The 24,393-nt window shown below is 44.2% G+C and overlaps 1 protein-coding gene across 5 annotated transcripts in view; it reads left to right on the top strand.

The window, feature by feature from the left end:
* Positions 1 to 24,393, top strand: part of NADK (NAD kinase) — a 162,240-nt gene that overhangs the window by 71,971 nt on the left and 65,876 nt on the right. For all 5 annotated transcript variants that reach the window (XM_073602964.1, XM_073602967.1, XM_073602966.1 and 2 more), the window contains exon 3: positions 18,550 to 18,633. In XM_073602964.1, the coding sequence (XP_073459065.1) occupies positions 18,550 to 18,633 (84 nt within the window). The remainder of the gene's footprint in view (positions 1 to 18,549; positions 18,634 to 24,393) is intronic.

The following is a 24,393-nucleotide window of genomic DNA, read 5'->3' as shown; positions in this document are numbered from 1 at the left end:
ACTGATGTCTTTAGATATAGGGCTATATGTGCAAAATACAGGCTTGAACCTGCCTCTGTAAAAGCTGGCATTTTCAGGAGTATATTTACACTGTGACACTTTAGTTGTGCCAAAGACACTCCATTGAAGCACTGTGACAGATGTTTAGTTTTGTTTTGTGTGCACCTACTAATGTTTTGTTGCATGCGCCTTGTGTAGGTTGCAACACAATTTTGTTGTCGCAAAGCCGTTTTCTTCGTTAACTCCACCCTCCAGAAGTGCGGAGACACATGTGGCTGTGCGCTCGCAATTCTACTCTATTTCTAGTAGGGCTTCAACTGGCTACCCAAAAAGTCTGGGATACCAGATTTCTCGTCCTTGCTGCTGCCTTACAATGACTGGGTCACAAATGGCATTAAGTGTTCCTGTGTGGGAATTCCTCACTTGCATACTCAGCATGACTGTTTGCAAAGATAAGGGCAGCAGTCCTGGGAGCCTGGCAAGCTTATGTTCCTCTAACAGTGTGTGTGTGGGGGGGGGGGGGGTGTCTTGCAGCGTCCCCTCCAAAGGACCTGACACTGATAGCCTGGATTACTGTCCCCTGCCTGGGACAGCACTCCTCCTGAGTCTTCCTTATTCCCTTCAGGGGTTAAACCTAGATCTGGCTGACCTACAAATTCCTCCATTCAGTCTACAACCCCCACCCCTCAGGACCTTGTAATCTGACAGTGGGACATGCCACTATCAGGATACAGTTATCAGTATCTGCAGTCCATTGTTTGCAGCCACAGATTGACAAAAGTTTTCCAGCATATCCCTTCAGCATAAGTCAATCAAGCAAGTGCCTTCTTTCGAGCAGGGACAGGCACACACTGATCGAAATTCAGCTGGTCCCTGCTGAAGTGGCCGAATTTCCATCTCTCTATGGCCAGTTTTACTCTAGGGGGGGAATAGTGAGCTATTTTGTCTGAGTTTGAGCAACATTGCAGCCATGATAGCATCTAGAAAAGCAGGGGCCGCAAGCATACTACCACATTCTCCTGTGAAGCCCCTTCTTCCGCAGGATCGAGATGAAGGGTATTCTAGTGATCCACGGCCTGCCCCTGGCAGATTCTCTGTGGGCCGTCCCCCGATTAGTTTGATCTTCTCTCCCAGGGGCCATTTTGCCACCTTGGCTACCAGAGTTGGTCATCCCTAATCCCTTAAAAGCTAGAAAATGTTTATCCTAAAGTTTACCATCACACTTGGACCAATCTGGTCTGGATCAGCATTTGGTTTCCAGTACTATCAAGACAAATCTCAGCCTTGGTGGTTCTTTTTTCAGAGACCGCTTGCCTCTTACGCCTTAGTGAAGGACTTCTTACCCACATTGTTCCCCCTGTCCGTTCACCAGTGGCTCTGTGGGATTTTAACCTGGTTCTGCCAGCAAATCAAAGGCTGCCCTTTGAACCCATTAGGGATATTACTCTGTCAATCTTTACTCACAAAGTTGCCTGCCTTGTCACCATCACCTCTATGAGGCGAGTTGGTTTTGGAGTTTATGACCTTAAGCTGTAACCTGCTTCACAAAGGCAAAGTTGTTTTCAGGATTAGGTCTTCTTTATCTTCCAAAAGGTGGTTTGTTCCTTCTACCTTAACCAGGACATTGTTCTGCAATCCCTCAGTCCTGCTCCCAAATGTTCCAAGATTTCCCTCCATTATCTGGATGTAGTACATGCTCTGAGTTTGTCACCTACAGCTCTCTTTTGAGCATCCGATTCGTTTCTGAAGGTCCCTTTAAGGGATATCCGGCTTGTTCCACTTTTGTTGAGTAGATTTGACAACTCCTCATACAAGCTTTATGACTTAAAAGGCAAGTTTTCCCCTTTCTTGGTCAAAGTGCACTGTGTTCCATCAGTTAGTGCTTCATGGGTTTTCAGCATCAGGCACCCGTTTCTCAGATTTTCAAGTCTGCCACCTAGTCTTCTGTTCACGTGTCCCTTGTCGGGCTTTCATTGCTGTCTGTGTCCCATCTGGAAAATTTTCCATTACCATTTGTCCCAGGGACAATGGTGTCACTGTAGCAAGAAGTGAGAAGGAAGCTCTAGTGTGGACCACAATAAAAAGCTAATCTACTAATATTCCAAAGAACAGGCCATACCACCACCAATCTTTTTGGTAAAAACAAGCTTTGTTCCTCTTCTTCTAAAGTGATTCTAAGGCCTCATGCACACTGGATGTTTTTGGACATTTTTACAGCAGCTGTTTTTGGCTTCAGATGTTTTTTATACAGTCAATAACCTCCCCATCATGTTATCCTATGTGTCCATGCACACACAGGCTGTTATCAGCAGTTTTTGGCTGGGGCGTTTTTTGGGTTAAAAAAAAACCCAAAACTAGTGGGTTCTGAGAGGAGTTTTTCAGCTGTAAAAACTCTCTAACGTCAAAAAAAGGGGCTCACCAGCGTTTAACGTTTTTGATACATTGAAATAAAATAGCGCTAACATGGAAAACCGCTAAAAGCCGCTATTGCAAAAACATTGAAAAACTCACTGCAAAGCTACTGGCGTTTTTAAAACGTTATTTTAACGTCCAGTGTACATGAGGCCTAAAGATTAATTTTTTATTTTAAAAAATAACAAACATGTCATGATTACCTGTTTGCACAAAGCAGCCCCGATCCTCCTCTTCTCGGGTCCCCCACCAGCACTCCTGGCTCCTGGCCCACCCCTGACGGCCCCCATAGCAAGCTGCTTGTTCTGGGGGCACTCATGCATGTTTGCTCCTGAACCGCCTCTGTGTGTCCATAAGACTGAGTAGCTCAGCCCTGCCCTCAGATCCCCCCCCCCCCCCACTGGCTGCTATTGTCAGCAGCGGTGAGCTGTGTCTCAGCCAATGAGAATGGAGAGACCTGGGAGAGCTGCTGCTCTCGTGCACATCGCTGGATCAGGATTAGGCTCAGGTGAGTATTAGGGGGGGCTGCACTCAGAAGGTTTTTTACCTTTTATGCAGGTACAAAACCTTCCTGTACAACCACCTTAAGCCATAACATTGCTCTGGCAGCAGGCTTCACCCCTGATAAGTTTCCCGTTTAACGTAGTGCTCGTTTTGACTAAACCCTAGGTTAGTATAAAACTCATCAGATGAGGAACCTGTGTCTGGTGCAGTGTTGCTGCCTGGAGAGGAATAAAGCTTGTTTTTACAAATGCTTAGCGGTGGTTTGGTCATTCTTCGGAGTAGTGGCAGATGCTGTCTGGGATAGAGACATCTGCTGCTGTGCCCCGGCACCTTTAACACATTCCAGTAAGCAGGAGTTGTCAGCCTGGAAGTGGATCATTTCTCTTCATCAGTACATTAAAAAAAGCTAGCTTAACCACTTGTCGCCCGCCATATAGCAGAATGACGACGGCAAAGTGGTTTCAATATCCTGATCGGACATTGTATGACGTGATCAGGATATTAAGCCGCTGCGTGCCCCCGGAGGCGCGCATCGCGGTGATTGCTGTTGCTGTGTGTCAGTCTGGCACACCACAACTCCGATCTAGGTAAAGAGTCTCTGACGGAGACTCTACCACGTAATCAGCCGTGTCCAATCACGGCTGATCACGATGTAAATAGGAAGAGCCGGTGATCGGCTTTTCCTCACTCGCGTCTGACAGACGCGAGTAGAGGAGAGCCGATCGGCTGCTCTCCTGACGGGGGGGTCTGTGCTGATTGATTGTTAGCACAGCCCCCCCTCGGATCCCGCCCAGGACTAGAGCTGCACGATTCTGGCTAAAATGAAAATAACGATTTTTTTGCTTAGAAGATAGATTACGATTCTCTCACGATTCTCGCGGCGTAACATCTTTTACATTAAAACAAAAAAAAAAAATCGGCTAACTTTACTGTTTCGTTTTTTTTTTTTTTTTTATTCATTGAAGTGTATTTTTTCCCAAAAAATTGCATTTGAAAGACAGCTGGGCAAATACAGTGTGACATAAAATATTGCAGCAATTACCATTTTATTCCCTAGGGTCTCTGCTAAAATATATATAATGTTTGGTGGTTCCAAGTAATTTTCTAGCAAAAAATATTTATTTTAACTTAAGAAAGAAGTGTCAGAAAAAGATTTAAACTTTAAGTGGTTAAACTTCCTGCATTTACACATTGTTGAAAACTTGTCAGACTGCCTGGATTATTTAGTTACACAGAAGTTCTATCCCTTTGATCTAAGAAGGAAGCTTAGTTACAGTGTTTCAAGTTAAAGACCTTGGCAGAATGCCCAGATGCTTTCTTTTGACAGCTGAGTGAGCAGATAAAGTCTTTCCACTTGTTTATTTGAAAGAATCGGCAACCTCTGCAGGAGAGATTGTCAGGGGAGGTGAATCGAGATCACGATTTTTTAACGAATAATTTTGCAGCTCTACCCAGGACCACCATCATGCCACCCAGGACCACCAGGTTGGCCATCCACACTAGACCACCAGGTATGCTCCCCCCTAGACCCCCAGGGAAATACCAATCTGTGCCCAGGCAGCTGCCAATCAATGCCCAGGCAGCTGCCAATCAGTGCCCATTCACAATGCCTACCACTGCCAGTGCCAACAGGGATGCCTATCAGTGCCCAGCAGTGCCGCCTATCAGTGCCACCCATAAGAACCCATCTTTGCAGCCTTTCAGTGCCCATCAGTGTCGCCTATCAGTGCTCACCAGTGCCACCCATGAGTGCCCATCAGTGCTGCTTATCAGTGCCGCATATCAGTGCCCGCACATTGGTGCCACCTCATCGGTGCCGCCTTATCAGTGCCTGTCAGTGTCGTCTTATCAGTGCCCATCAGTGAAAGAGAAAACTTACTTATTTACAAAATTTTAGAACAGAAACAAAAGCAAAACTTTTATTTTTTTCAAAATTTTCGGTCTTTTTTTATTTGTTTAGCAAAAAATAAAAACCGCAGAGGTGATCAAATACCACCAAAAGAAAGCTCTATTTGTGGGAACAAAATGATAAAAATTTAGTTTGGGTACAGTGATGGATGACCGCGCAATTGTCATTCAAACTGCGACAGCACTGAAAGCTGAAAATTGGTCTGGGTAGGAAAGTGTATAAGTGCCCTGTATTGAAGTGGTTAAAGTGGTTGTAAAGTCAGAAGATTTTTTATTATAATGCATTCTTTGACCCCCTCAGCCCCCCCTAATAATTACCAGAGTCCCCTCTCCAGTGATGTCCATGAGTGTCTTGACCGTCCGGGTCTCTCCCTCCTGATTGGCAGAGACACAGCAGCAGCACCATTGGCCTGCAGCTATCAAAGTCAGTTAGCCAATCAGGAGAGAGGAGGGGGGTGGGCCTGAACCGCATCTCGGTGTCAGAATGGACACACAGAGATGCAGCTCGGCTTGGTTGCCCCCACAGCAAGCTGCTTGCTGTGGGGGCACTCGACAGGAGGGAGGGGCCAGGATCACAGAAGAGGAACCTGAGAAGAGGAGGATCTGGGCTGCTCTGTGCAAATCCCCTGCACAGAGCAGGTAAGTATAACATGTTTGTTATTTTTATGACAAAAAAAAAATTAGAATTTACAATCACTTTAAGAAGCCCATAGATTATGCAGTTTTCTTTTCTTCAACTACAGATGGAAGGAAAGAAAATTGCTTGATTTCCTCCATTAACACAGTCAGTATTGTTGATGGGGGAATCCCTCCCACAGCGCTATTGTCTTCCACCCTTAGGGGAGCACAGGGGGCCCTTCCTGCCAGAAGAATATGATGATCACTGCTAGCGGCTATAGCTGCCGGCAGTGCTTGCATGTAAAAAATCTGACAGGCTGGTTGTACTGAAGTCGATCAATGGATTGACTTCAGTACAACCAGCCTGGCCATAGATGGATCAAATCTCGGCTGGTACCTGCTGAACTGGGCGAGATTCGATCCATCTATGGAAAGGCTTTACCCAACTAATAAAGTGTTGGTAGTAAAACAATTGTATCTCTGTTAGAGAGATTTCCCTTGAATTTATCTCGCAGTGTCAATATAGCAAACATATGAAGCGGGCTTTTAAAATGTAAAAGTCCTATAAAAAATAACTTTAAACTTAATACTATATTGATGATTGAATTTTTTCTCTAATGTAAAATGCCTTGTACTTTCCCTTTTATTAGTAGATATCTGTTATCTATAGAGTTAAGTACATCATTGTTCAATCTTACATGATCAAATTTGTTTGAAAGGTGGTGTTGGGCTTTCACAGATCTGTAAAAGATCATTTTGTCTACATAACACCCTTTCCAACAAACAAACCATGTAGCTCATACTCACAAACAGAAACACTGAAATGATTTGGTTTGCGGTTATCTGATAATCGGCCCTCCTGTCACATCAGAACTCCTTGACTAAAGAAACATTTGATAGGAGGCCCAAGGTCTTGTGTGTACAAAGCCTGAAGTCACAGGAGCCTCGCCAGGCATTGGGGCTCTTAAATAGTTCACATGCTGTCAGATGGCCAGAGTTGTTATCATTTTTTCTGCAGCTATTAAAAAAATATCATTTAATAAGTTAATGAAATCCACAGCCAACTGTGACTTTAAATCTGAAGAGCTTCAAATGGAAGTTCATTCCAGGTCTTTCATCTTTGTTAATACACAGAGGACACAAGACTTAATGAATGGATATCCTGTTTATCAGAGCTCCAGGCAGATATAAAAGGCACAAATTAATGCAGCACTGTATTCATTAATACATCACTAAACGTATGTTTTAAATATAAGCAATAGAGGTACCTGAATCTAACTACAGTCACTGTACAGAGGGCCTGGAGTGTGAGAGGAAGTAAAAGCCAATGTGTTTATGTGCTGACAAGAAGCATGCTGATAGGAAGGGAAAGCAGAGAGACGGGAGTAAGCTCATCAGTGTGTTGCTCCTCTTTTCACTGTCCAGTCACAGGCTGGAGTGGGACCAGGATGACCTGGGCTCAGAGGAAGTGGGGTGAATGATGCTAGTCATCAGACTTGGGACATCTAGCAAAAGGAAAAAAGTACTGCAGAGGAAATCTCTAAATTGAAGCTGAATATTGCAGCTATAAATGGTTTTGGTATTTTATCTTTAACCACTTGCCGACCAGCCGCCGTCATTGGACACGAGAGACTGGAGCTTCTCTAAGTACAGCAGAGATTTTGGCTGCTGGTGTGTCGCACACTGTTTCACACGCTTTTAGAATTGGGTGGTGTGTGTGTGTGTGTGTCCCTACTAAGTAGGGACAGCAATCTGGCTCCTCCTTTAATAAGTCACATCCCCTCACAGTTAGAAACACCTAGCAGGGAACACATTTAACCCCTTCCCTACCAGTGACATTTACACAGTAATCGGGGCATTTTTATAGCACTAATTGCTGTGAAAATGTCAACGGTGCCAAAAATGTGTCAAAAGTGTCTTATCCGTCTGCCGCAATGTCGCAGTCCCGCTGAAAATCGCAGATCACCATTACTAGTAAAAAAAAAAAAAAATGCCATTAATATATCCCCTATTTTGTAGACGCTATAACTTTTGAGCAAATCAATTAATATACGCTTATTACGATTTTAATTTTTTTATTTTTTTTTTATACCAAAAATATGTAGAAGAATATATATTGGCCTAAACTGATGAAGAAATGTTTTCTTTTTTTTGGGGGGGAGGGTGGGATATTTATTATAGCAAATAGTATAAAATATTGTGTCAGTGTCGTCCCCAGTCCTCCTTCCCCCTCCCCTCCCTGCCTGCGCCGCTCTGATCATCTCCCCGCTGCTACAAAACTTTCTGATCTTTATAGCATCCCCTCTGATAGATACAAATCTGTGTCCTAGTGCCTGAGCTTTATTAAAAAAAAAAAAAAAGACGATTCTACCTGTTTTAACAGAGTCTCTCGGCTCTCTCCTTCTCTCCTCCCCGGCTGACGTCAGCGGGGGTATCTCAGCCCCGTCAGCTGGAGAGAGTCGGGAGTCATGTGAGCGCTAGGAGATACTGCTAAAACAGGTAGAAATCCTTTTATTTAAAAAAAAAAAAAAAAAAAAAAGCACAGGCACTAGGACACAGGTTTTTCATCTAACAATGGGGATGTTGTAAAGATCACATAGTGGCTTAACAACCACTTTAAGTGGGCGAAGTGCTTTCAGGTGGAAGTGATTTGGGTTGCTCTTAAGCTGCCCAATCACTTCCACGGCCTGTGAAAAGTCTCCACTCAGACCCTCCCCACCAGACTGCCCCCGCCATATATCATGGGCTCCACTACTCCACCTGCAGACCCGGAACTAGCATGGTGGCTAGGACAGGAGGAGATCAATGAACATCCATTTGCTGATCTCCTCTCCAATGAATGAATACAGAAGTGAGGTGTATTATGTCCCTTCCGGGTTCGACTGTCACTTTCCTTGTCTGCTGTGGCCAGGGAAGAAGCTTAAGTGTTTAAAATAGAAATGCAAGACAAAATGTTTGTGTGTGTCTGCCTCTCTTTGTCTATCCGTCTCTCTGCAACATAACAGTGATCACAAGACCTCTGTTCTCAGCTGCGTAAGGGACTTCGAGAGCTGGGGTTGGATGGAGACTGCAGGTATCATGTCGGCAGGTGGCAGAGAAACAGTACACTGATCTTCATAGTGATTATTTGTGCAGGGGGCATGTTCACACTGGGATTTATGTGCCACCATGCCTAGCATGGTCAGTTTTAAATGGGAAAGTGGCAGGATCAGCAGGTGTTTCACACAAAGGAAGCAATGAAAAGAGAACGGATACTTTTCAATACAAGTACATGATATCAGAAATATGAAATGTTTGGGTAACATACAATTTAGCTGAAAAAAAGACCCCTGTTACATATCACTGTGAACATTGGAGTGAGAACAGTAATTCTAGGGCCATCAATAAGTGTTAAAGTGGTTCTAAAGGCTGAAGGTTTTTTGCCTTCGTGCATGAATGAAGGTTAAAAAACCTTCAGTGTGCATGTCAGCCCCCCTTATATTCACCTGAGCCCCATCCAGTGATGTGCACCAGACCCGAAGCTCTCCTGGGTCTCTCCCTCCTCAGCTGAAACACAGCAGCAGGAGACATTGGCCCCCACTGCTGTCAATCACAGCCAGTGAGGAGGGAGCAGGGCCAGCTTGGGAAGAAAGAAAGCAGTTTGTGTCCATGTGCAATCTGTGACTCTGTATGGCAGTGTATATAATCGATCGGCTGCTGCCTTTGTAGGGTTCTAATGAGGAAAGTGGCAGGGTCTGCATCTCTTTAGACGTGATTTCCCTTTGGGAGTATCTCACCAAAAATGATCTTGTTTTGCAGGGGATGCTCAAAATCTGATTTGTATCTTACTGCAGACCAATCACACAAGCAGGAAATGACAGCTGCAATATAGAAAATGTTTGTTTTTGGGTCTAATATCACTAAGTCTTAAAGAGTATGTGAACTGCTAATTTTACCAAAGACATATCCTCCGCTAAACCTAGCAGTTTTCTTTTCTTCTGGGTGGGAATGCAGTCTATTGTGATAGTTGTGGGTTAGTTCACACATAGAGTATTCTGCCAATGTAGTAACTCTGTGTATTATGGACACGTTAATCAGTGCTCTGAAATTAGAGGATGAAAAGCACTTTGGTGGTATTCTTAGCCTGGATACTTTGATGTTCCTGACATGTTCACTGGAAAGAAGGTATGCGGGGCTATCATTGCTGGTCCCCTTCAGAAAAAATGCCAGGTGCCTGGCTGTGTCTGATTTTCAATACTTTGAGTCACAGATCTGCAATAAAATTTTGGAATGATCGTTAGAAAAGTGTCTGATTTTCTCTTAATTCTTGTTCTGGGTCAGAGACTAAGACAACATTAACATTTTCTAAATAAGAGGTACGAAATTCAAGACTCCATTATTTTCCTATTACAGATTCAAGTTTCTCAAACATGCCCATCAAGTTCAGTGGGGCCGCTCTGCAACTGTGTGCCATGCATGCGATTGCAGTGCGATAGTGTGGCATTAAAGGTGTAAATCAAGCACCTCCTCAACACCTGTCAAATGCCTTCTAAAAATTGACCCGTATGTAGACCGCTTTTCAGGGGGCACTGCTAGTGTGAAGGAGCCCTCTAATAACATACAGAGCTGGCATGGCATGTGATAGCATATGGTGAAGAGTCCAAGGACCTTTAAGGCCCATTCACATCATATCTTTGCAGTCCATCGGCAGGGTGGCCTTCAAATGGCATCACACATATAACGTGTGTTTCCACCTGTTGATGTAAAATGTGCATTACCGCAATGACATAGTGTGAATGGACCCTTACAAATGAGAAGGTTCTTTTAGTTACTTTGGTATTTAGGAATTATAGCAGGGCAATACTTCTTTAGAGTGTCCTCTAATAATTATGGCAGCTTTCTATTAATGAAATAAGACTGGAGACTAGAAGAAATGTTTGCAATTGGAAAAACTCAGAAAACAGAAGTGTCTCTGTCCAGCAACAAGTCTTTATACTTCATATAGCAAGTTTGTTATATTCTCATACAATGATGCTGTACTGTGATCTGCCTCACTAATAATGAATGGCCCAGTAATTCAGTAGATTAATGATAGAACCTTGCTATGAATAATTAATAGCAGGTAATGACATTGTACACAGAGACTACTCATCATGTACTGATATTCCGTCTGCCCGAACACTGGCTGTGTGTACAGAGAAACAATGTCACGTTACCGCTATGATGTCTTTTCTGTAGGAGCACATCATTTTTGAAATTATTATTCATGTTGTACCCTTAGGGCCCATTCACACACGTGTTTTTATTCCTTTTAAGCCGAGTTCCAGCCGTTTTTGTGTTTATTAAAAGTCAGCAGCTACAAAAAGTGTAGCTGCTGACTTTTATTAAACTCACACTCGCCCCCATCCCACAATCCAGAGATGTGGCCGCCCAAACCCTCTACTCTCTCCCCGGCGTCAGCATTCCAAGTGTGGGCACCCGGCTGTGACATCCTACTGCGCATGTGCAAGTTGCACTGCGCCTCCCTAATGGCCGGGCAATCTTCTGGGACCTGTGACTTGTCCCAGAAGATTGCAGGGAGGGAAGGGAAGAGAGAACTTCCGCTCAAGCTACCTAGACGGCCTGAGCGGAAGTGGGAGCTGGGTACCTGTCAAAACTAGGTATCTGCCCCCCCCCCCCCCCAAAAAAAATATCCCCCTGTCAGAACACAATAGCACAGCGGGGGAAATCGCTGCACCAACATCACTTGTGTTGGTACAGCAATCTGTCAGTTTTTCTTTTTCGTTCAGCCTGCTAGGTTGAACAAAAGATAACTTTATGTGTACCCAGCTTTATAGGATTGTTCATGGAAACACATGTCTGCATCTTTGAAGGTTTGCAAGTTAAATGTTCTTATGTAGGGGACTTACTGTACTTTGTATTTCAGTAATACTTGGAATAACGCGTTACTGCAAAGCATAGCTTTTAAGGTTGGCATCAAGCCTGTGCCACATTTAACCAGTTTCAGCGTCATCTAAAACTGGACTCCTCGACTTCAGCCCCGGAAGATTTGGCTGCTCAATGACCAGGCCGTTTTTGTGATACAACACTGCGTCATTTTAACTGACAATGGCGCGGTCGTGTGGCGTTGCACCCAAACAAATTTGACGTCCTTTTTTCCCACAAATAGAGCTTTCTTTTGGTGACATTTGATCATCTCTGCTGTTTTTAATTTTTGCGCTATAAACAAAAAAATAGCGACAATTTTGAAAAAAAAAAAACACTATTTTGTACTTTTTGCTATAATAGATATTCCCTTCTTCTCTTTTTTTTTTTTTTTTTTTTTTTTTTTTTTTTTTTTTTATAAAAAAAGCTAATTTTTTCCTAAGTTTAGGCCGTTATGTATTCTTCTACATATTTTTGGTAATAGAAAATCGCAATAAAGGTATATTGATTGGTTTGCGCAAAAGTTATAGCGTCTACCAAATAGGGGATAGATTTGTGGCATTATTTATTATTATTAATTTTTTTTTTAACTAGTAATGGCGATCTGTGATTTTTATTGGGACTGCGATATTGCGACGGACAGATTTTTGGAACTATTGACAATTATACAGCGATCAGTGCTATAAAAATGCACTGATTACCGTATAAATGTCACTGGCAGGGAAGGGGGTTAACTGTGTTCCCTAGGTTTGTTCTATCTGTAGGGGGCATGGGACTGTCTAGGAGGAGAGAGATTGGTGTTCATACATAGCATGATCACACGATCTGTCTCTACTCCCCTGAAAGAACCGGAATTTGTGTGTTCACACACAGATCCCGGTTCTCACTCTGTCACGAGCGATCGCGGGTTCTCGGCGGTCATTGCGCCCGCCAGGCACTCGCATCGGCTCCGGTCACATGCTGCGCACCTCCGGTGGCGTGCGCTCTACCCTAGTGGCCAAAAGTCAAAGTGAAGTAAGGTAACGTCCTTTTGTCCAGCCATGTCCATCTGCCACAGTGAAACTGTGGCGGCTGGTCGGCAAGCAGTTAAGGGCTGATTCACACTACTGTGATGCGGGAACCCTGCGAATCTTACTGCAGGTTCCCACATCGCATGTCTCCCGGTGGCTGTTCACACTGCCCTATGCGAACTGCTGGGAGTGTCAGTTAAAAGTTAATGGCTCCTCCAAATCAGTTTGCAAATCGCAGTGCGATCTGCAAACTCGGACAGGAATCGGATCGCATAGGTGAAAAAAAGGGTCCTGTACATTTGGTCCGAATGCGATGCAAATTCAGCCATACTATCTGTATGGCTGAAATCGCATGGACATCGAATATTATTTGCACTGCAGTGTGGTGCATGCGATCTCGCACCACGCAGCAGTGTGAACTGGCCCTAACAACCAATTTGTTTAATGACCTGGTCGTTGGAACGGAACCTGGTCGTTAAGTGAGGAGTACCTGGTTTCCCTGTGTTCTGGGGTGGTTTCATGAGCTTATTATGATTGATGTAACATCCATGGTTTTGTATTTCTTCTTTTCTGCATGCTGTTATTGTTAGTAATGCCTTGTAAGCAGCTCATGTCAATGCTGGCTCTTGCATTTGAGTAAGCATGACTTTGCAAATCCGTGTGTCATTCCTACTCACTGTGCCTTTGTTGTACTATGAATCCACTCGGAGGTTGCCCTTGTGCTGTTTAGCATTCATGATGGTGCTGGCTGACTTAAAAAAAAAAAAAAAAAAAAAACGAGGCAAGAAAATCGTGTATCCTGTAGGAAGTTTGCTTCCGTTTGTCGTACCTAAAATCTCCACATCTGGCCCTTTCCAAAAACGCAGTGGCTGAAAAAAGCGTAGATGTGAATGTGTCCAGTAGGAATTCAAGTTAAATGGACTGTAGTCCGTTTCTTCAAAAAGCACCAAAAAACGCAGAAATGTGAACCAGGCTTTAGGCCTGGTTCACACCACAAAAACGCACTCCAGATCTGTTCTGGATGCGTTTCTGCATGTGCGTTTTTGATGCATTTCTGGGTGCATTGCAGATGCGTGTTTTTTTTTTCTTCTTTTTTCATTGTACTGGGGGTCAGTGCATTTTTGATGGATTCCGGTGTGTTTTGATGCGTTTTACTGCATTCCAGTACAGGATAAATGCAGCATGTTCTACTTTATTTTTTTTCGGGAATGCCCTGGAACTGACTGCACTGGTGTAAACTATGCCATGGGAAACCATATAACCTACTTTTCATGCGTTTTTTGATGCAGAAAAAAAACGCACTTGACAGTATGTGGTGTGAACTGGCTCTTAAGATTAAATAGTTGAAGCTGGCATGCTGGGATTTGTAGTTTCACCATTGAGAGTCAACCCACTGAAGCTCACATTTCAGTAAGAAGTGGATAGAAGTGGTAGAAGTGATTTGAATCGCAATCTGGCTTCCTTGGGCCTTCTGTGCTGGGACATTCCCCAAGAACTTCTATTGCTGAAGGAGAGGTCCGACTTATGGCATATTTCATAATATGTCCACTAGTTATCTGTCCCATATTGAAATATTCACTTTGACTGGATAGACCCTTTAAAGGAAGCTTATAGTGAGTAACTATAGAGACTGCCACTGCCAATCTCTCTGCATGTCTAAAAATATTAGCCGGCTGATACTAAATCAGCGATTTCCTACTTTCCTAATCCTCATTTCTTTTCCCGGCCAGTGACTTAGACACTATTAAAGTCAAGCAACTAGCATTTCAGAAGTCAGTAATGGTTGCCTCCATTGTTTCCCTCAGTATAGTTTTATTTAAAGCCGCACACCAAGCAGAATAACGTACCCTTGCCCTGCCCTGCCCTGCCCCGCCCTCACCCCTGACACTGCAGTGGTTAATTGTTAAGTTTAAAACAGAAGTATGTTTGTTTTTTTTTCCCTGAATCATACTGACCTAGGTGGATACAGCATCGGTCCCTGCGCCTCTGCACTGTGAATTGAGCAATTGAACATCACCGATGGCTCGGTTCTCACAGCTCCCATAGCAGAGAGCTGCTGCCTGTCAATCACCAGCTCTCTGTTCTGCCCCTGTGCTCACATGCTCACTGGAGCGCTGAGCTGTGGAGGGGCTGGGAGTAGCTGTCTTAGGCTCTCAGTGGTTCGCTGAGAGGCTGAGACGGGCATCAGTCCAGGCACCTGGCAGATCCAGACTGTGTCTTGATGACACGGTGCCTGGACTGATTCCAGTGACATCAGCAGAAAGCAGACTTCAGTCTGTGCTGTAAACGGGTCCCAGGACTGCAAAACAAATTGCACTCCTGTGACTGATAGGAGAAGCCCAGCCAAACGAGCTCAGGCTTGACTTCTCCTTTTTAAGAGTAAAGAAATTGAGTATTTATACCTTTTTCTTATTCCTTGTAGTAGTAGGCTTCCTCACTGCTTTGTGGCTGATCCCCTGAAACCTCTGGCCAGCAGGTGACACGCTGATGTCATCAAATGCAATGCAGGGCCAGCAATGAGGCCTAGGGACCAACTACAATGGCAGTTTCATACCAATCATAAAATTCAGCTTGAAAGGAGAAGTATGGCCAAAGCTCATTTGGCCATACTTCTCCTGTAGGTCACATGAGTGCACTTTGTTCTGCACTCCTGTGACCTGGATTTAGCTGACTGCAGGCTAAAGCCCGCTGTCGGCTGATATCACAGAGCCGGTCTCTGCAGGGATCCCAACAATGATGTTGGGATCTGCACAACTGGCAGCTGGCTCAGAGTTCTCAGTGCGCCACTAAGATCCTGAGCCAGGCTTTCATACCTCCTGTACAATCAGGAACTCCAATGAGCTCTGTCACCACTCTGTGCTCAGAGCGGACCTGAGAACTGTGTGATTGGATCAATGCTGCATCTACATAGGTGAGTATGATTGTTTGTTTTTGGAATCCCACACTTCTCTTTTCAAGGCTAAGTTCACATTTTCCTGAAAAAAGCCCAAGCAAACTGTGCAGCTTTGTGAAATGTTCATTATTTTTATTTTTATATGTCATACCTGTGGGCTATTGGGGCCCCACTGGAAGCCTGCCCAAAAAACTCCCAGTCAGCAATCCCCACATCCTGCCTTGTTGCTAGGACATGAAAAGTGTTGAGTTTTTTGCTTTTGTAATGCTGGGAGTGAGCATCCAACAGTTTGCATGTCCTAGCAACAAAGCAGTATGTGGGGATTGTTAACTGTGGTTTGTTTTGGCCAGGCTTCTGGTATAACAGTAAAATTATTGAACATTTTACAAAGCTGCACAGTTTAATAACTTCTGGGACCCCTTGTCTGCATAGGCTATTTTCTAGAAGAGGCGAATTTGTCTAGTTTAAAGCCAGCCATAAATGGAGCAGTTTTGGAGCCATTGTGTTCTCCTGACAGGGTATGCCGTCCCAGCCAGGAGAACAGTGATTAATGCTAGGTTGCACCGATGCCACTTTAAGACCGAGTAAATTATTTGTTTATTTTTTTACATTGCTTTATTTTGGGGGGGGGGGGGGGGGCGAGGGGGAGTAGATGGTGTCAGTGTTTTTTAACTTTTAAATATTTATTACAATTCTTTATTTTATTATTGTTATTATTATTATTTATTATTTTTATTTAATTTTTTTATCAGCCATATTGGGGAAGGGGGGCTTTGGTGAGATATCAGGGGTCTAAACCGACACCTGACATCTCCCCTTTGAGACAGGGAAAAGGACTGAGGACACAAATTCCCCAGTTCCTTTCTCTGCAACCTCAGTTATGAATGGACAGTCAGTGATCACTGACAACTGTGCATTCATAAAAGGAAGGAGCCGGTAAATGACAGATTTATTGGCTCCTTCCTCCACTCTAGATCCTAACAGTTCTGGGACAGGGGGGGACTGGAGGAGGAGAGAGGGGGTGGAGGAGCACAGAGGACATGGAGTGGGACCGGAGGTGGACAGGGGGCAGTCAGGGTTGATCGTGGGGGGGGGGGGGGGGTTACAAGCACCGATCTCCCTGTATAGATTTCAATAAAGCTGCGGGGGGGGAGAGAGGAGGAGAAGCAACTCTCAGCTGCTTTATTGAAATTTATACAGGGATATCAGTAACTGTAACCACATCCACCGCAGCTCCGATCACCCCTGACTGCCCAGGTATAGGATCAAGCATTGGAGCATTTGCATGCACTCGTGCAAATGCTCAGTATCAGTGCAACCCTAGTAATATCACATGTATTTGACAGGCTGGTTGTACCCAATGGGAAGAGCTCCCCTAGTGTAAAACCTCCCTTTTATTTTGACACCATAAAAAAGATAGTTTAAGATGCACTCACATGGTTCCGGTGAAACAACACGCTTGTCATAGTCTAAAAGAAGCCAGAGTGATTCAATCTGTTCACCAAACTGAATGACTGCTCAAAAAATGTACTTCTGTCTGCAGCCTTGGGGGTCTGAGCGAAGGGCTGCTGCAGGAGTCAGGACGGAGACACTCAGTCACTGAAGTCTATGGCGGTGCGGTGAGGAACCCGGGGCGGCTGTGAACGCCGGATCAATGTGCCTAGGGGAGCACGGAACACAAGTCCGTGTACTCACATGTGCTGTATATACTGCAACTAGTTTCTAAGAGTGTGGCCTCCTTCATCAAGCATCTTCATATACATATATACACACGCGCACACAGAATATTGTCAAAAGTATTGTGACACCTGCCTCTACACGCACATGAACTTTAATGACATCCCAGTCTTAGTCCGTAGGGTTCAATATTGAGTTGGCCCAGCCTTTGCCGCTATAACCACTTCATCTTTTCTGGGAAGGCTGTCCACAAGGTTTAGGAGTGTGTCTATGGGAATGTTTGACCATTCTTCCGGAAGCACATTTGTGAGGTCAGGCCCTGATGTTGGACGAGAAGGCCTGGCTTGCAGTCTTCGCTCTAATTCATTCCAAAGGTGTTCTATCGGGTTGAGGTCAGGACTCTGTGCAGGCCAGTCAAGTTCCTCCACCCCAAACTCTTTCATCCATATCTTTATGGACCTTGCTTTGTGCACTGGTGCGCAGTCATGTTGGAACCGGAAGGGGCCATCCCCAAAACTTTCCCACAAAGTTGGGAGCATGAAATTGTCCAAAATGTCTTGGTATGATGATGCCTTAAGAGTTCACTTCACTGGAACTAAGGGGCCAAGCCCAACCCCTGAAAAACAACCCCACACCTTAATCCGCCCTCCACCAAATGATTTGGACTACCCCTGTGCCATAATTGGTGGCTCCCACGTGCATGCATGGGAGTGACGTCATTGCTGTTTCGGCCAATCACAGAGCTGGAGTCCGAAGTGCACAGCCGTTAACCTAGGTGGTCAGGTTGAATTTACTTTTTCTCATCCAGTGATTTTTCTCTACAGTCTGTTAACTATATAAATACAATTCTCAAACAACCCCCCCCCCCCATTTCCCTTTTAACTTCTTCAGAATCGAATAGCCTTAGCCTGACTTTCTCTGTCTCATAGTGAGGGGTTAGACACAAATTCTAATACAATTTCCAGACTTCCCGGATCACTTATTTAACAAAAAAAAAAATGAGTGTGCCCCACTTGGGATTTCGGGTGGGTGTGATAGAGGTGCCTGTGGGAGGGGGTGGGTAAGAGATATACAACAGCTGATTCTTTTTTTTTTTTTTCCTTTTATTTTTTTTTTCTTTCCCTTGGTACTGTCGCGGTCAAAATCCCTGAGAGTGGATGCTTACATAATGCTGACAGGAGAGAATTGTATGAGCCAGACAGTTTTAGTTTATCTTAAAATAAATATGAATACTATGCCCACATGGTCTGTGAAGTGACACGGTAATGAAATACGTATGATGTCTTTAATGGCAATAATGTTAAAAATATCAGGGCAATCTCTTTTCAGGGGCTAGAAAAGACTTTGCACATAACTGTATTATCAAATTCGATGTGTAATGGCCTAAAATGTTACTAGGTACAAACTTTATTGGATGCCTTCTAATCAAATGCATTTTCTATGAAACAGAATGTATTTATTGTTAAACTTTGTGTATTTGTCAATGTAAATCTATATACATTTGAAAAGTTGCTATAGTTATCAAGTTGAGTATCTGTTGCTGTTTTTTCTGGTAATATTGGGATTAAATAACGCGTCCTGTGTAGTAAATTGGAATTCATTTCTGCCGATTATTTTCTGCAGGAGAACACGATCAATGCATGGACCATGCCCCGTAACCACGTTTGGACCAAAAGCCTGTATGCTGCAGAATCCAAAAGGGATCATGTGAGTACTTCTGAAAAAATGAGGGAAGAGTCTAAATGTTATCTATACTTCAATTTTCACTTTTTTATTGTATTCATACTTATTATTTCTAGACATGTTGGGAACATTTCATACTTAGTGTTCACCTTTACAGAAAAAAAATGTAAGGCCCCTTTCACACTTGTCCTACGATTTGGAACTGCAAAGTTGCATGACACGTCATTCCCCATGATTTCCAATGACTAATATTCATATTAGTATGACTTCAAGTTATACCGACTTCAAAGTAGTCCCTGAACTACTTTGGTCCGACTTTGATCCTGATCCTTGAATATCACTGAAGTTGGATCAAAGTTGGATAACCGTCTTAACTGATCCAACTTTGGCATGTGACTTGTGCTCTGATGATCTTGAAGGGGAAATCCACGCCAAATGTTAAAAAAAAAAACAAAACAGCATGTGTTCCCCCTCCAAGAGCATGCCAGGCCCTTCGGTCTGGCATGGATTTTAAGGGGAACCCCCACGCCGAAAAAAAACTGCGAGTAGGGCCCCCCAAAATCTATACCAGACCCTTATCCGAGCACACAGTCCGGCAGGTCAGGAAAGGTGGTGTGGACAAGCGAGCCCCCCCCCCTCCTCAACCGTACCAGGCCGCATGCCCTCAACATGGGGGCAGGAGGGCCCTGCGCCCCCACCCCAAAGCACCTTGTCCCCATGTTGATGAGGACAAGGGCCTCTTCCCAACAACCCTGGCCGTTGGTTGTCGGGGTCTGCGAGCAGGGAGCTTATTGGAATCTGGGAGCCCCCTTTAACAAGAGAACCCCCAGATTCCGGCCCCCTACCTTAGGTGAAGGAGTATGGGGTACATTGTACCTCTGCCCATTCACCTAAAAAAAAGTGTCAAATAAAACCCAGTACACAGGTTTTTAAAGTAATTTATTAAGCAGCTCCGGCGTCTCTTCTGACTTTTTCTCCCGTCTCCGGCTCTTCTGTCTCCTCCGCTGATGTCTTCTGCCTCTGCCGGTTCTTCTCCCCTCTCCACTGATGTCTTCTAGCCCTCTCTGGTTCATCTCCCTCTGTCCGCTGTCTTCTGCCTCTGCCGATCTTCTCCGGTGTCTTCTCGGTCTTTTGCCCGATCTTCTCTGTTGTCTTCCCCCTCTGTTCTTCTTTCCGATGTTGACTCGACGCTCTCTCCTGCTCTAATGCTGGGTGCGCGGTATGCCACTATTTATATTGGCATGAGGCCGGGTCACTGGAGGCTGCCCCTTATGACGTCATCGCACAACATGCCCCGGGTGATGACGTCATAGGGGGCAGGCCTCCGGGGACCCCGCCTCATGCCAATATAAGCAGCGGCACACCCTGCATTAGAGCGGGAGAGATCGTCGAGTCAACATCGGAAGAAGAACAGAGGTAGAAGACCCGGCAGAGGCAGACCGCGGTCAGAAGAGGGAGAAGAGCCGGAGAGGGGAGATGAAATCGGAGAAGACCCCGGAACTTCTTAATAAATTACTTTAAAAACCTGTGTACTGTCTTATTTTTGACAATTTTTAAAAAAATTTTTTTTAGGTGAATGGGTAGGGGTACAATGTACCCCATACTCATTCACCTAGGGCGGGGATCTGGGGACCCCCTTGTTAAAGGGGGTTTCCAGATTCTGATAAGCTCCTACCCGCAGATCCCGACAACCAATGGCCAGGGTTGTCGGGAAGAGGCCCTTGTCATCAACATGGGGACAAGGTGCTTCGGGGTGGAGGCCCCCCTGCCCCAAAGCACGCACCCACCCCCCCATGTTGAGGGCATGTGGCCTGGTACGGTTCAGGAGGGGGGCACTCAGTCATCCCCACCCCCTTTCCTGACCTGCCGGGCTGTGTGCTCCGATAAGGGTCTGGTATGGATTTTGGGTGTACCCCCACACAGTTTTTTTTTCGGCGTGGGGGTTCCCCTTAAAAACCATGCCAGACCGAAGGGCCTGGTATGCTCTTTGAGGGGGAACCCAGTTTTTTTTTTTTTTTTTTTTTTTTTTTTACATTGTGCGTGGAGTTCCCCCTAAAGATTCATACCAGACAGCGCCTGGTATTGTTGGGAAGTAAAGGTGAACTAACCCTTTAAGCTGGCCATACACTGAGGGAATTCACTTAGTCGATGGCCCCGCCAGCCCCTTTGTTCACCAGAATTCAGCTGCATCCAATCAGGCTGAACAAAGGACTGTAAAGTCTCGTTTTTTGTTTTTTTCCCCCTATAAAAATAAGAAACATGTTGTACTTGCGTGCTCTATTGCAGTGGATTTGCACAGAGCAGCCTGGATCCGCCTCTTCTGTGCTCTTGGCCCCTCCCTCCTGTTCAGTGCCCCCACAGCAAGCAGCTTGCTATGGGGACACCCGAGCTGAGTCACAGGTCCCTGTGTCCATTCAGACATGGCCCCCCTGGCCCCACCCCCTCTCTCACCTGATTGGCTAGCTGCTGTGTCTCAGCCAATCGGAAAGGAGAATCTGGACGGCTGAGAAACTTGTGAACATCGCTAGACAGAGAGGGAGCTCAGGTGTGTGTGTGTGTTGGTTTGGGGGGGGGGGGGGGGGCTGCTACACACAGAAGGCTTTTTATCATGCATGAAGATAAAAAAAACCTCCCTGCCTTCACAATCCCTTTAACTGAGTTTAGACAGCTGTAGTAATTGTGCAATACAGTAACCATGTAAAGTGCACTAACCACTGGTAACCTTTCAGTTTATCTTGTTTTTTAGCTATAAAGTGAACTGATTGCTGAAGTTTATTCTACTTTGAACAGTCTTTGATTTCTGCATAATTCTTTAAAGGATAAGCCCAGCTCTTTATTGACTTGCATATGTTTTTACAAGTAACAATGTAGTCATTATAGCCATGCATGAGTTGTACTTTAAATGTTTATCTTCGAATTTAAATTCCTGTAATGATGTACTGCAAGATCTTTCCACAGAAGACTATCCTTCTTCTTTTTTTTTTCTTTTTTTTTTTTAAATCATTGTTGCTAGGAAGTTCACAGAGTTACTTTATAAGCGATGAGCTAATTTAGTCGGTAGGCAGTGGTGACATACATGCATTTGGCTGGTGTTTATTTTTGTGGGTGTTTTTATGCTTCTGAGGTTTGTTCTGACTTTGTATGAACACAGTCCATAATCCGATTAATGTTTGTTGGTGAAAGTAGATATGGACCGTCAAAAAAAGAAAATAGCTAAGGCCCCTTTCAGACTGGGGCGGTAGGGGGCGTCGGCGGTAAAACAGCGCTATTTTTAGCGCTGTTTTACCGCGGTATTCGGCCGCTAGCGGTGCGGTTTTAACCCTCCGCTTGCGGCCGAAAAAGGGTTAAAACCCCTCGTATAGCGCGGCTATAGCCGCGCTGTCCCATTGATTTCAATGGGCAGGAGCAGTGAATACACCGCTCCAAAGATGCGGCTGACAGGAGATTTTTTCTTCTCCTGCCAGCGCACCGCTTCAGTGTGAAAGCCCTCGGGCTTTCACACTGAACAAACAGCGGAGGCTGTTTAGGGGCGGTTTGCAGGCACTATTTTTAGCGCAATAACGCCTGCAAACCGCCCCAGTGTGAAAGGGGCCTTAATGTGGGTAAAAAAACACACACACCTAAAATTGAACATCTCCTGTTCCCTGCATAGCAGTGATCAGATTGAAGGAAGGGGCAGCACTAGGATCCAATCAGGCTACGCTGCATTTGCATGTGCTGAATAAAGAACAGGGAGCAGAACCGATATCTTTTTCTAGGGGTAATATCTCTCAATAAAGGTTAATTTTATAAGTGTGAAAATACGTTAAAATGAAGTAAAAATTCTACAGCTATATAAAAAGATGGGTATAAACAGTTTGTATACACAATGATATGTATAGTACCGGCTATATTGGTGTTCAGAACTGCATATTTCAATTTGACATGTAATCATACAGAAAAAGTAAACTTGTGGTTAGTGAAATATTGGATCATTTGTAAATTTTCATCGGTAAGACCAATGTGAACTGGAAACGTTTTTATGGTAATTCAAGAAATGGTGGTAATGGTTGGTAATAGTAACCCGAGCGGAGGAGCAATAATACTTTTCTGACATATATACTTCAAGTGACATTATATGTTTGGCTAAAGTTTTCATGTTAGGTTTAGTCTATTGTTTGGTGGCTTAGAATGTGCTTTTAGGCCTCCATTAGATTCTTGTAGGGTTCAGATAGTGTGAATAGGTTCCAAAGCTTCCATGTTTTATGGAGTTGTGTTGTGTGTTTTTTCTTTTTAATGGCGATTTGTTTCTTCCATGTTTTATGGAGTTGTGTTGTGTTTTTCTCTTTTTTAATGGCGATTTGTTTCTTCCATGTGGTAAATAGAGTTGACTATTAGAAGCCAGTCTTTTACAGATGGTGTTTCTCTTGTTTTCCATAATGGTGGTATTAATGCTTTGGCTGCATTTAGAATGTGACGTGGCAAAGTTTTTTTGTACTTTCTGTAAGAGAAATTGTTCACATGTAGAAGACAGCTGTATCAAGTTTGAGTTGCGTGTTGGTAACGTGTGTTATCCAAGTTCTGATTTGATTCCAGAATGTTTGGATCTGCTTGCAGGACCACCAGCAATGTAGAAAGGTTTCTTTAGTTTTGTTGTATCTCCAGCAAACGTCCGACTCTTGGTGAGACCAACTATTTATTTTAGCTGGGATCTAATGTCAAGATCCCTCCACAAAGGCAGGGGTAGTAATATCTCTTTCACAGTTCAGGCTATGTGTGACACCACTTATTATCTATCAGAGAATGTGGTGTCATCCTCCTGGCTCTGCTATCTGGCAGAGGATCATGAATTACAAAAGGGGCTGGACAATATTACAAATCCTTTGACAGTTAAGACAAATTATATAACTGAATACAGTAGCTTTTAAATATTAATCCAATTTAATATATTGTTTTAGAGACAATAAAAAACTTTTTAATCAATCAGATAAGCACAAAATAATGCATTTGCACTTAACATGAGCTTAGTCAACATGTAACAGAATCACAAGTTTTTGGTCCCATTAGACTTTTGGGAGCACCTGAAAAACATACACAAGAAAGCATTTATTTTAAAAATGTTTTAGGCATTCCTATTAAAGTGTAAGTTTTACCTTTACAGAAAATCTGTAAGGTGACCTTACACTGGACCCCCTCCCCACCCCCCCATACAACTATACTGGAGTCTCGTTACCGGTCCAGAGATTTGAAATCCTCCTGGCTTTCTCTCCTTCAGCACTAACAGGATGCGCTAGGTGGGTTCTGATTGTTCAGCACCGACCATGTGAAGGTGCCAACCAATTAGAATGACTCCTATGTATACATGCTGATAGGTACGGCTAGGGGATTAAGCTGTGGGGATTTGAAATCCTGCAACCCGGTGTTTCACAGTGGGGGATCGCGGTACTCCGATATAGACACAGCGCTCAGGTGTGAACTTTGCCATTGACAACAATAGGATTCTTCATCTTTAATGTTGTTGTTTTTTTTTTTCCTCCACCATTGCTCTTCATGAGCAGATCTGGACCTGTGAAGAAAAATTGGTTTACTTGATGCTATTTAATTTCCCCTGGCTGTCCTCTCGCCATCTTGTAGTTGTTGGTGTAGACACAAGTACACAGTTTGCAAGGGTGTTAGGCACTGTTTCTGGGCTGTACTACGGATACAAACAACAAACATACACATGTGGTATCACTGTAATTGTCAGGAGCAGGAGAATTTATTTTGGGTTGTTTTTTGGTGGTAGGTTATAGTAGTAGTAAGTAG

Source organism: Aquarana catesbeiana, linkage group LG10 (genome assembly GCF_042186555.1).
Source record: "Aquarana catesbeiana isolate 2022-GZ linkage group LG10, ASM4218655v1, whole genome shotgun sequence".
NCBI classification, from domain to species: Eukaryota; Metazoa; Chordata; class Amphibia; order Anura; family Ranidae; genus Aquarana; species Aquarana catesbeiana.
The sequence above is the reverse complement of the archived record's forward strand: the minus strand, read 5'-3'. Positions and strand labels throughout refer to the sequence as shown.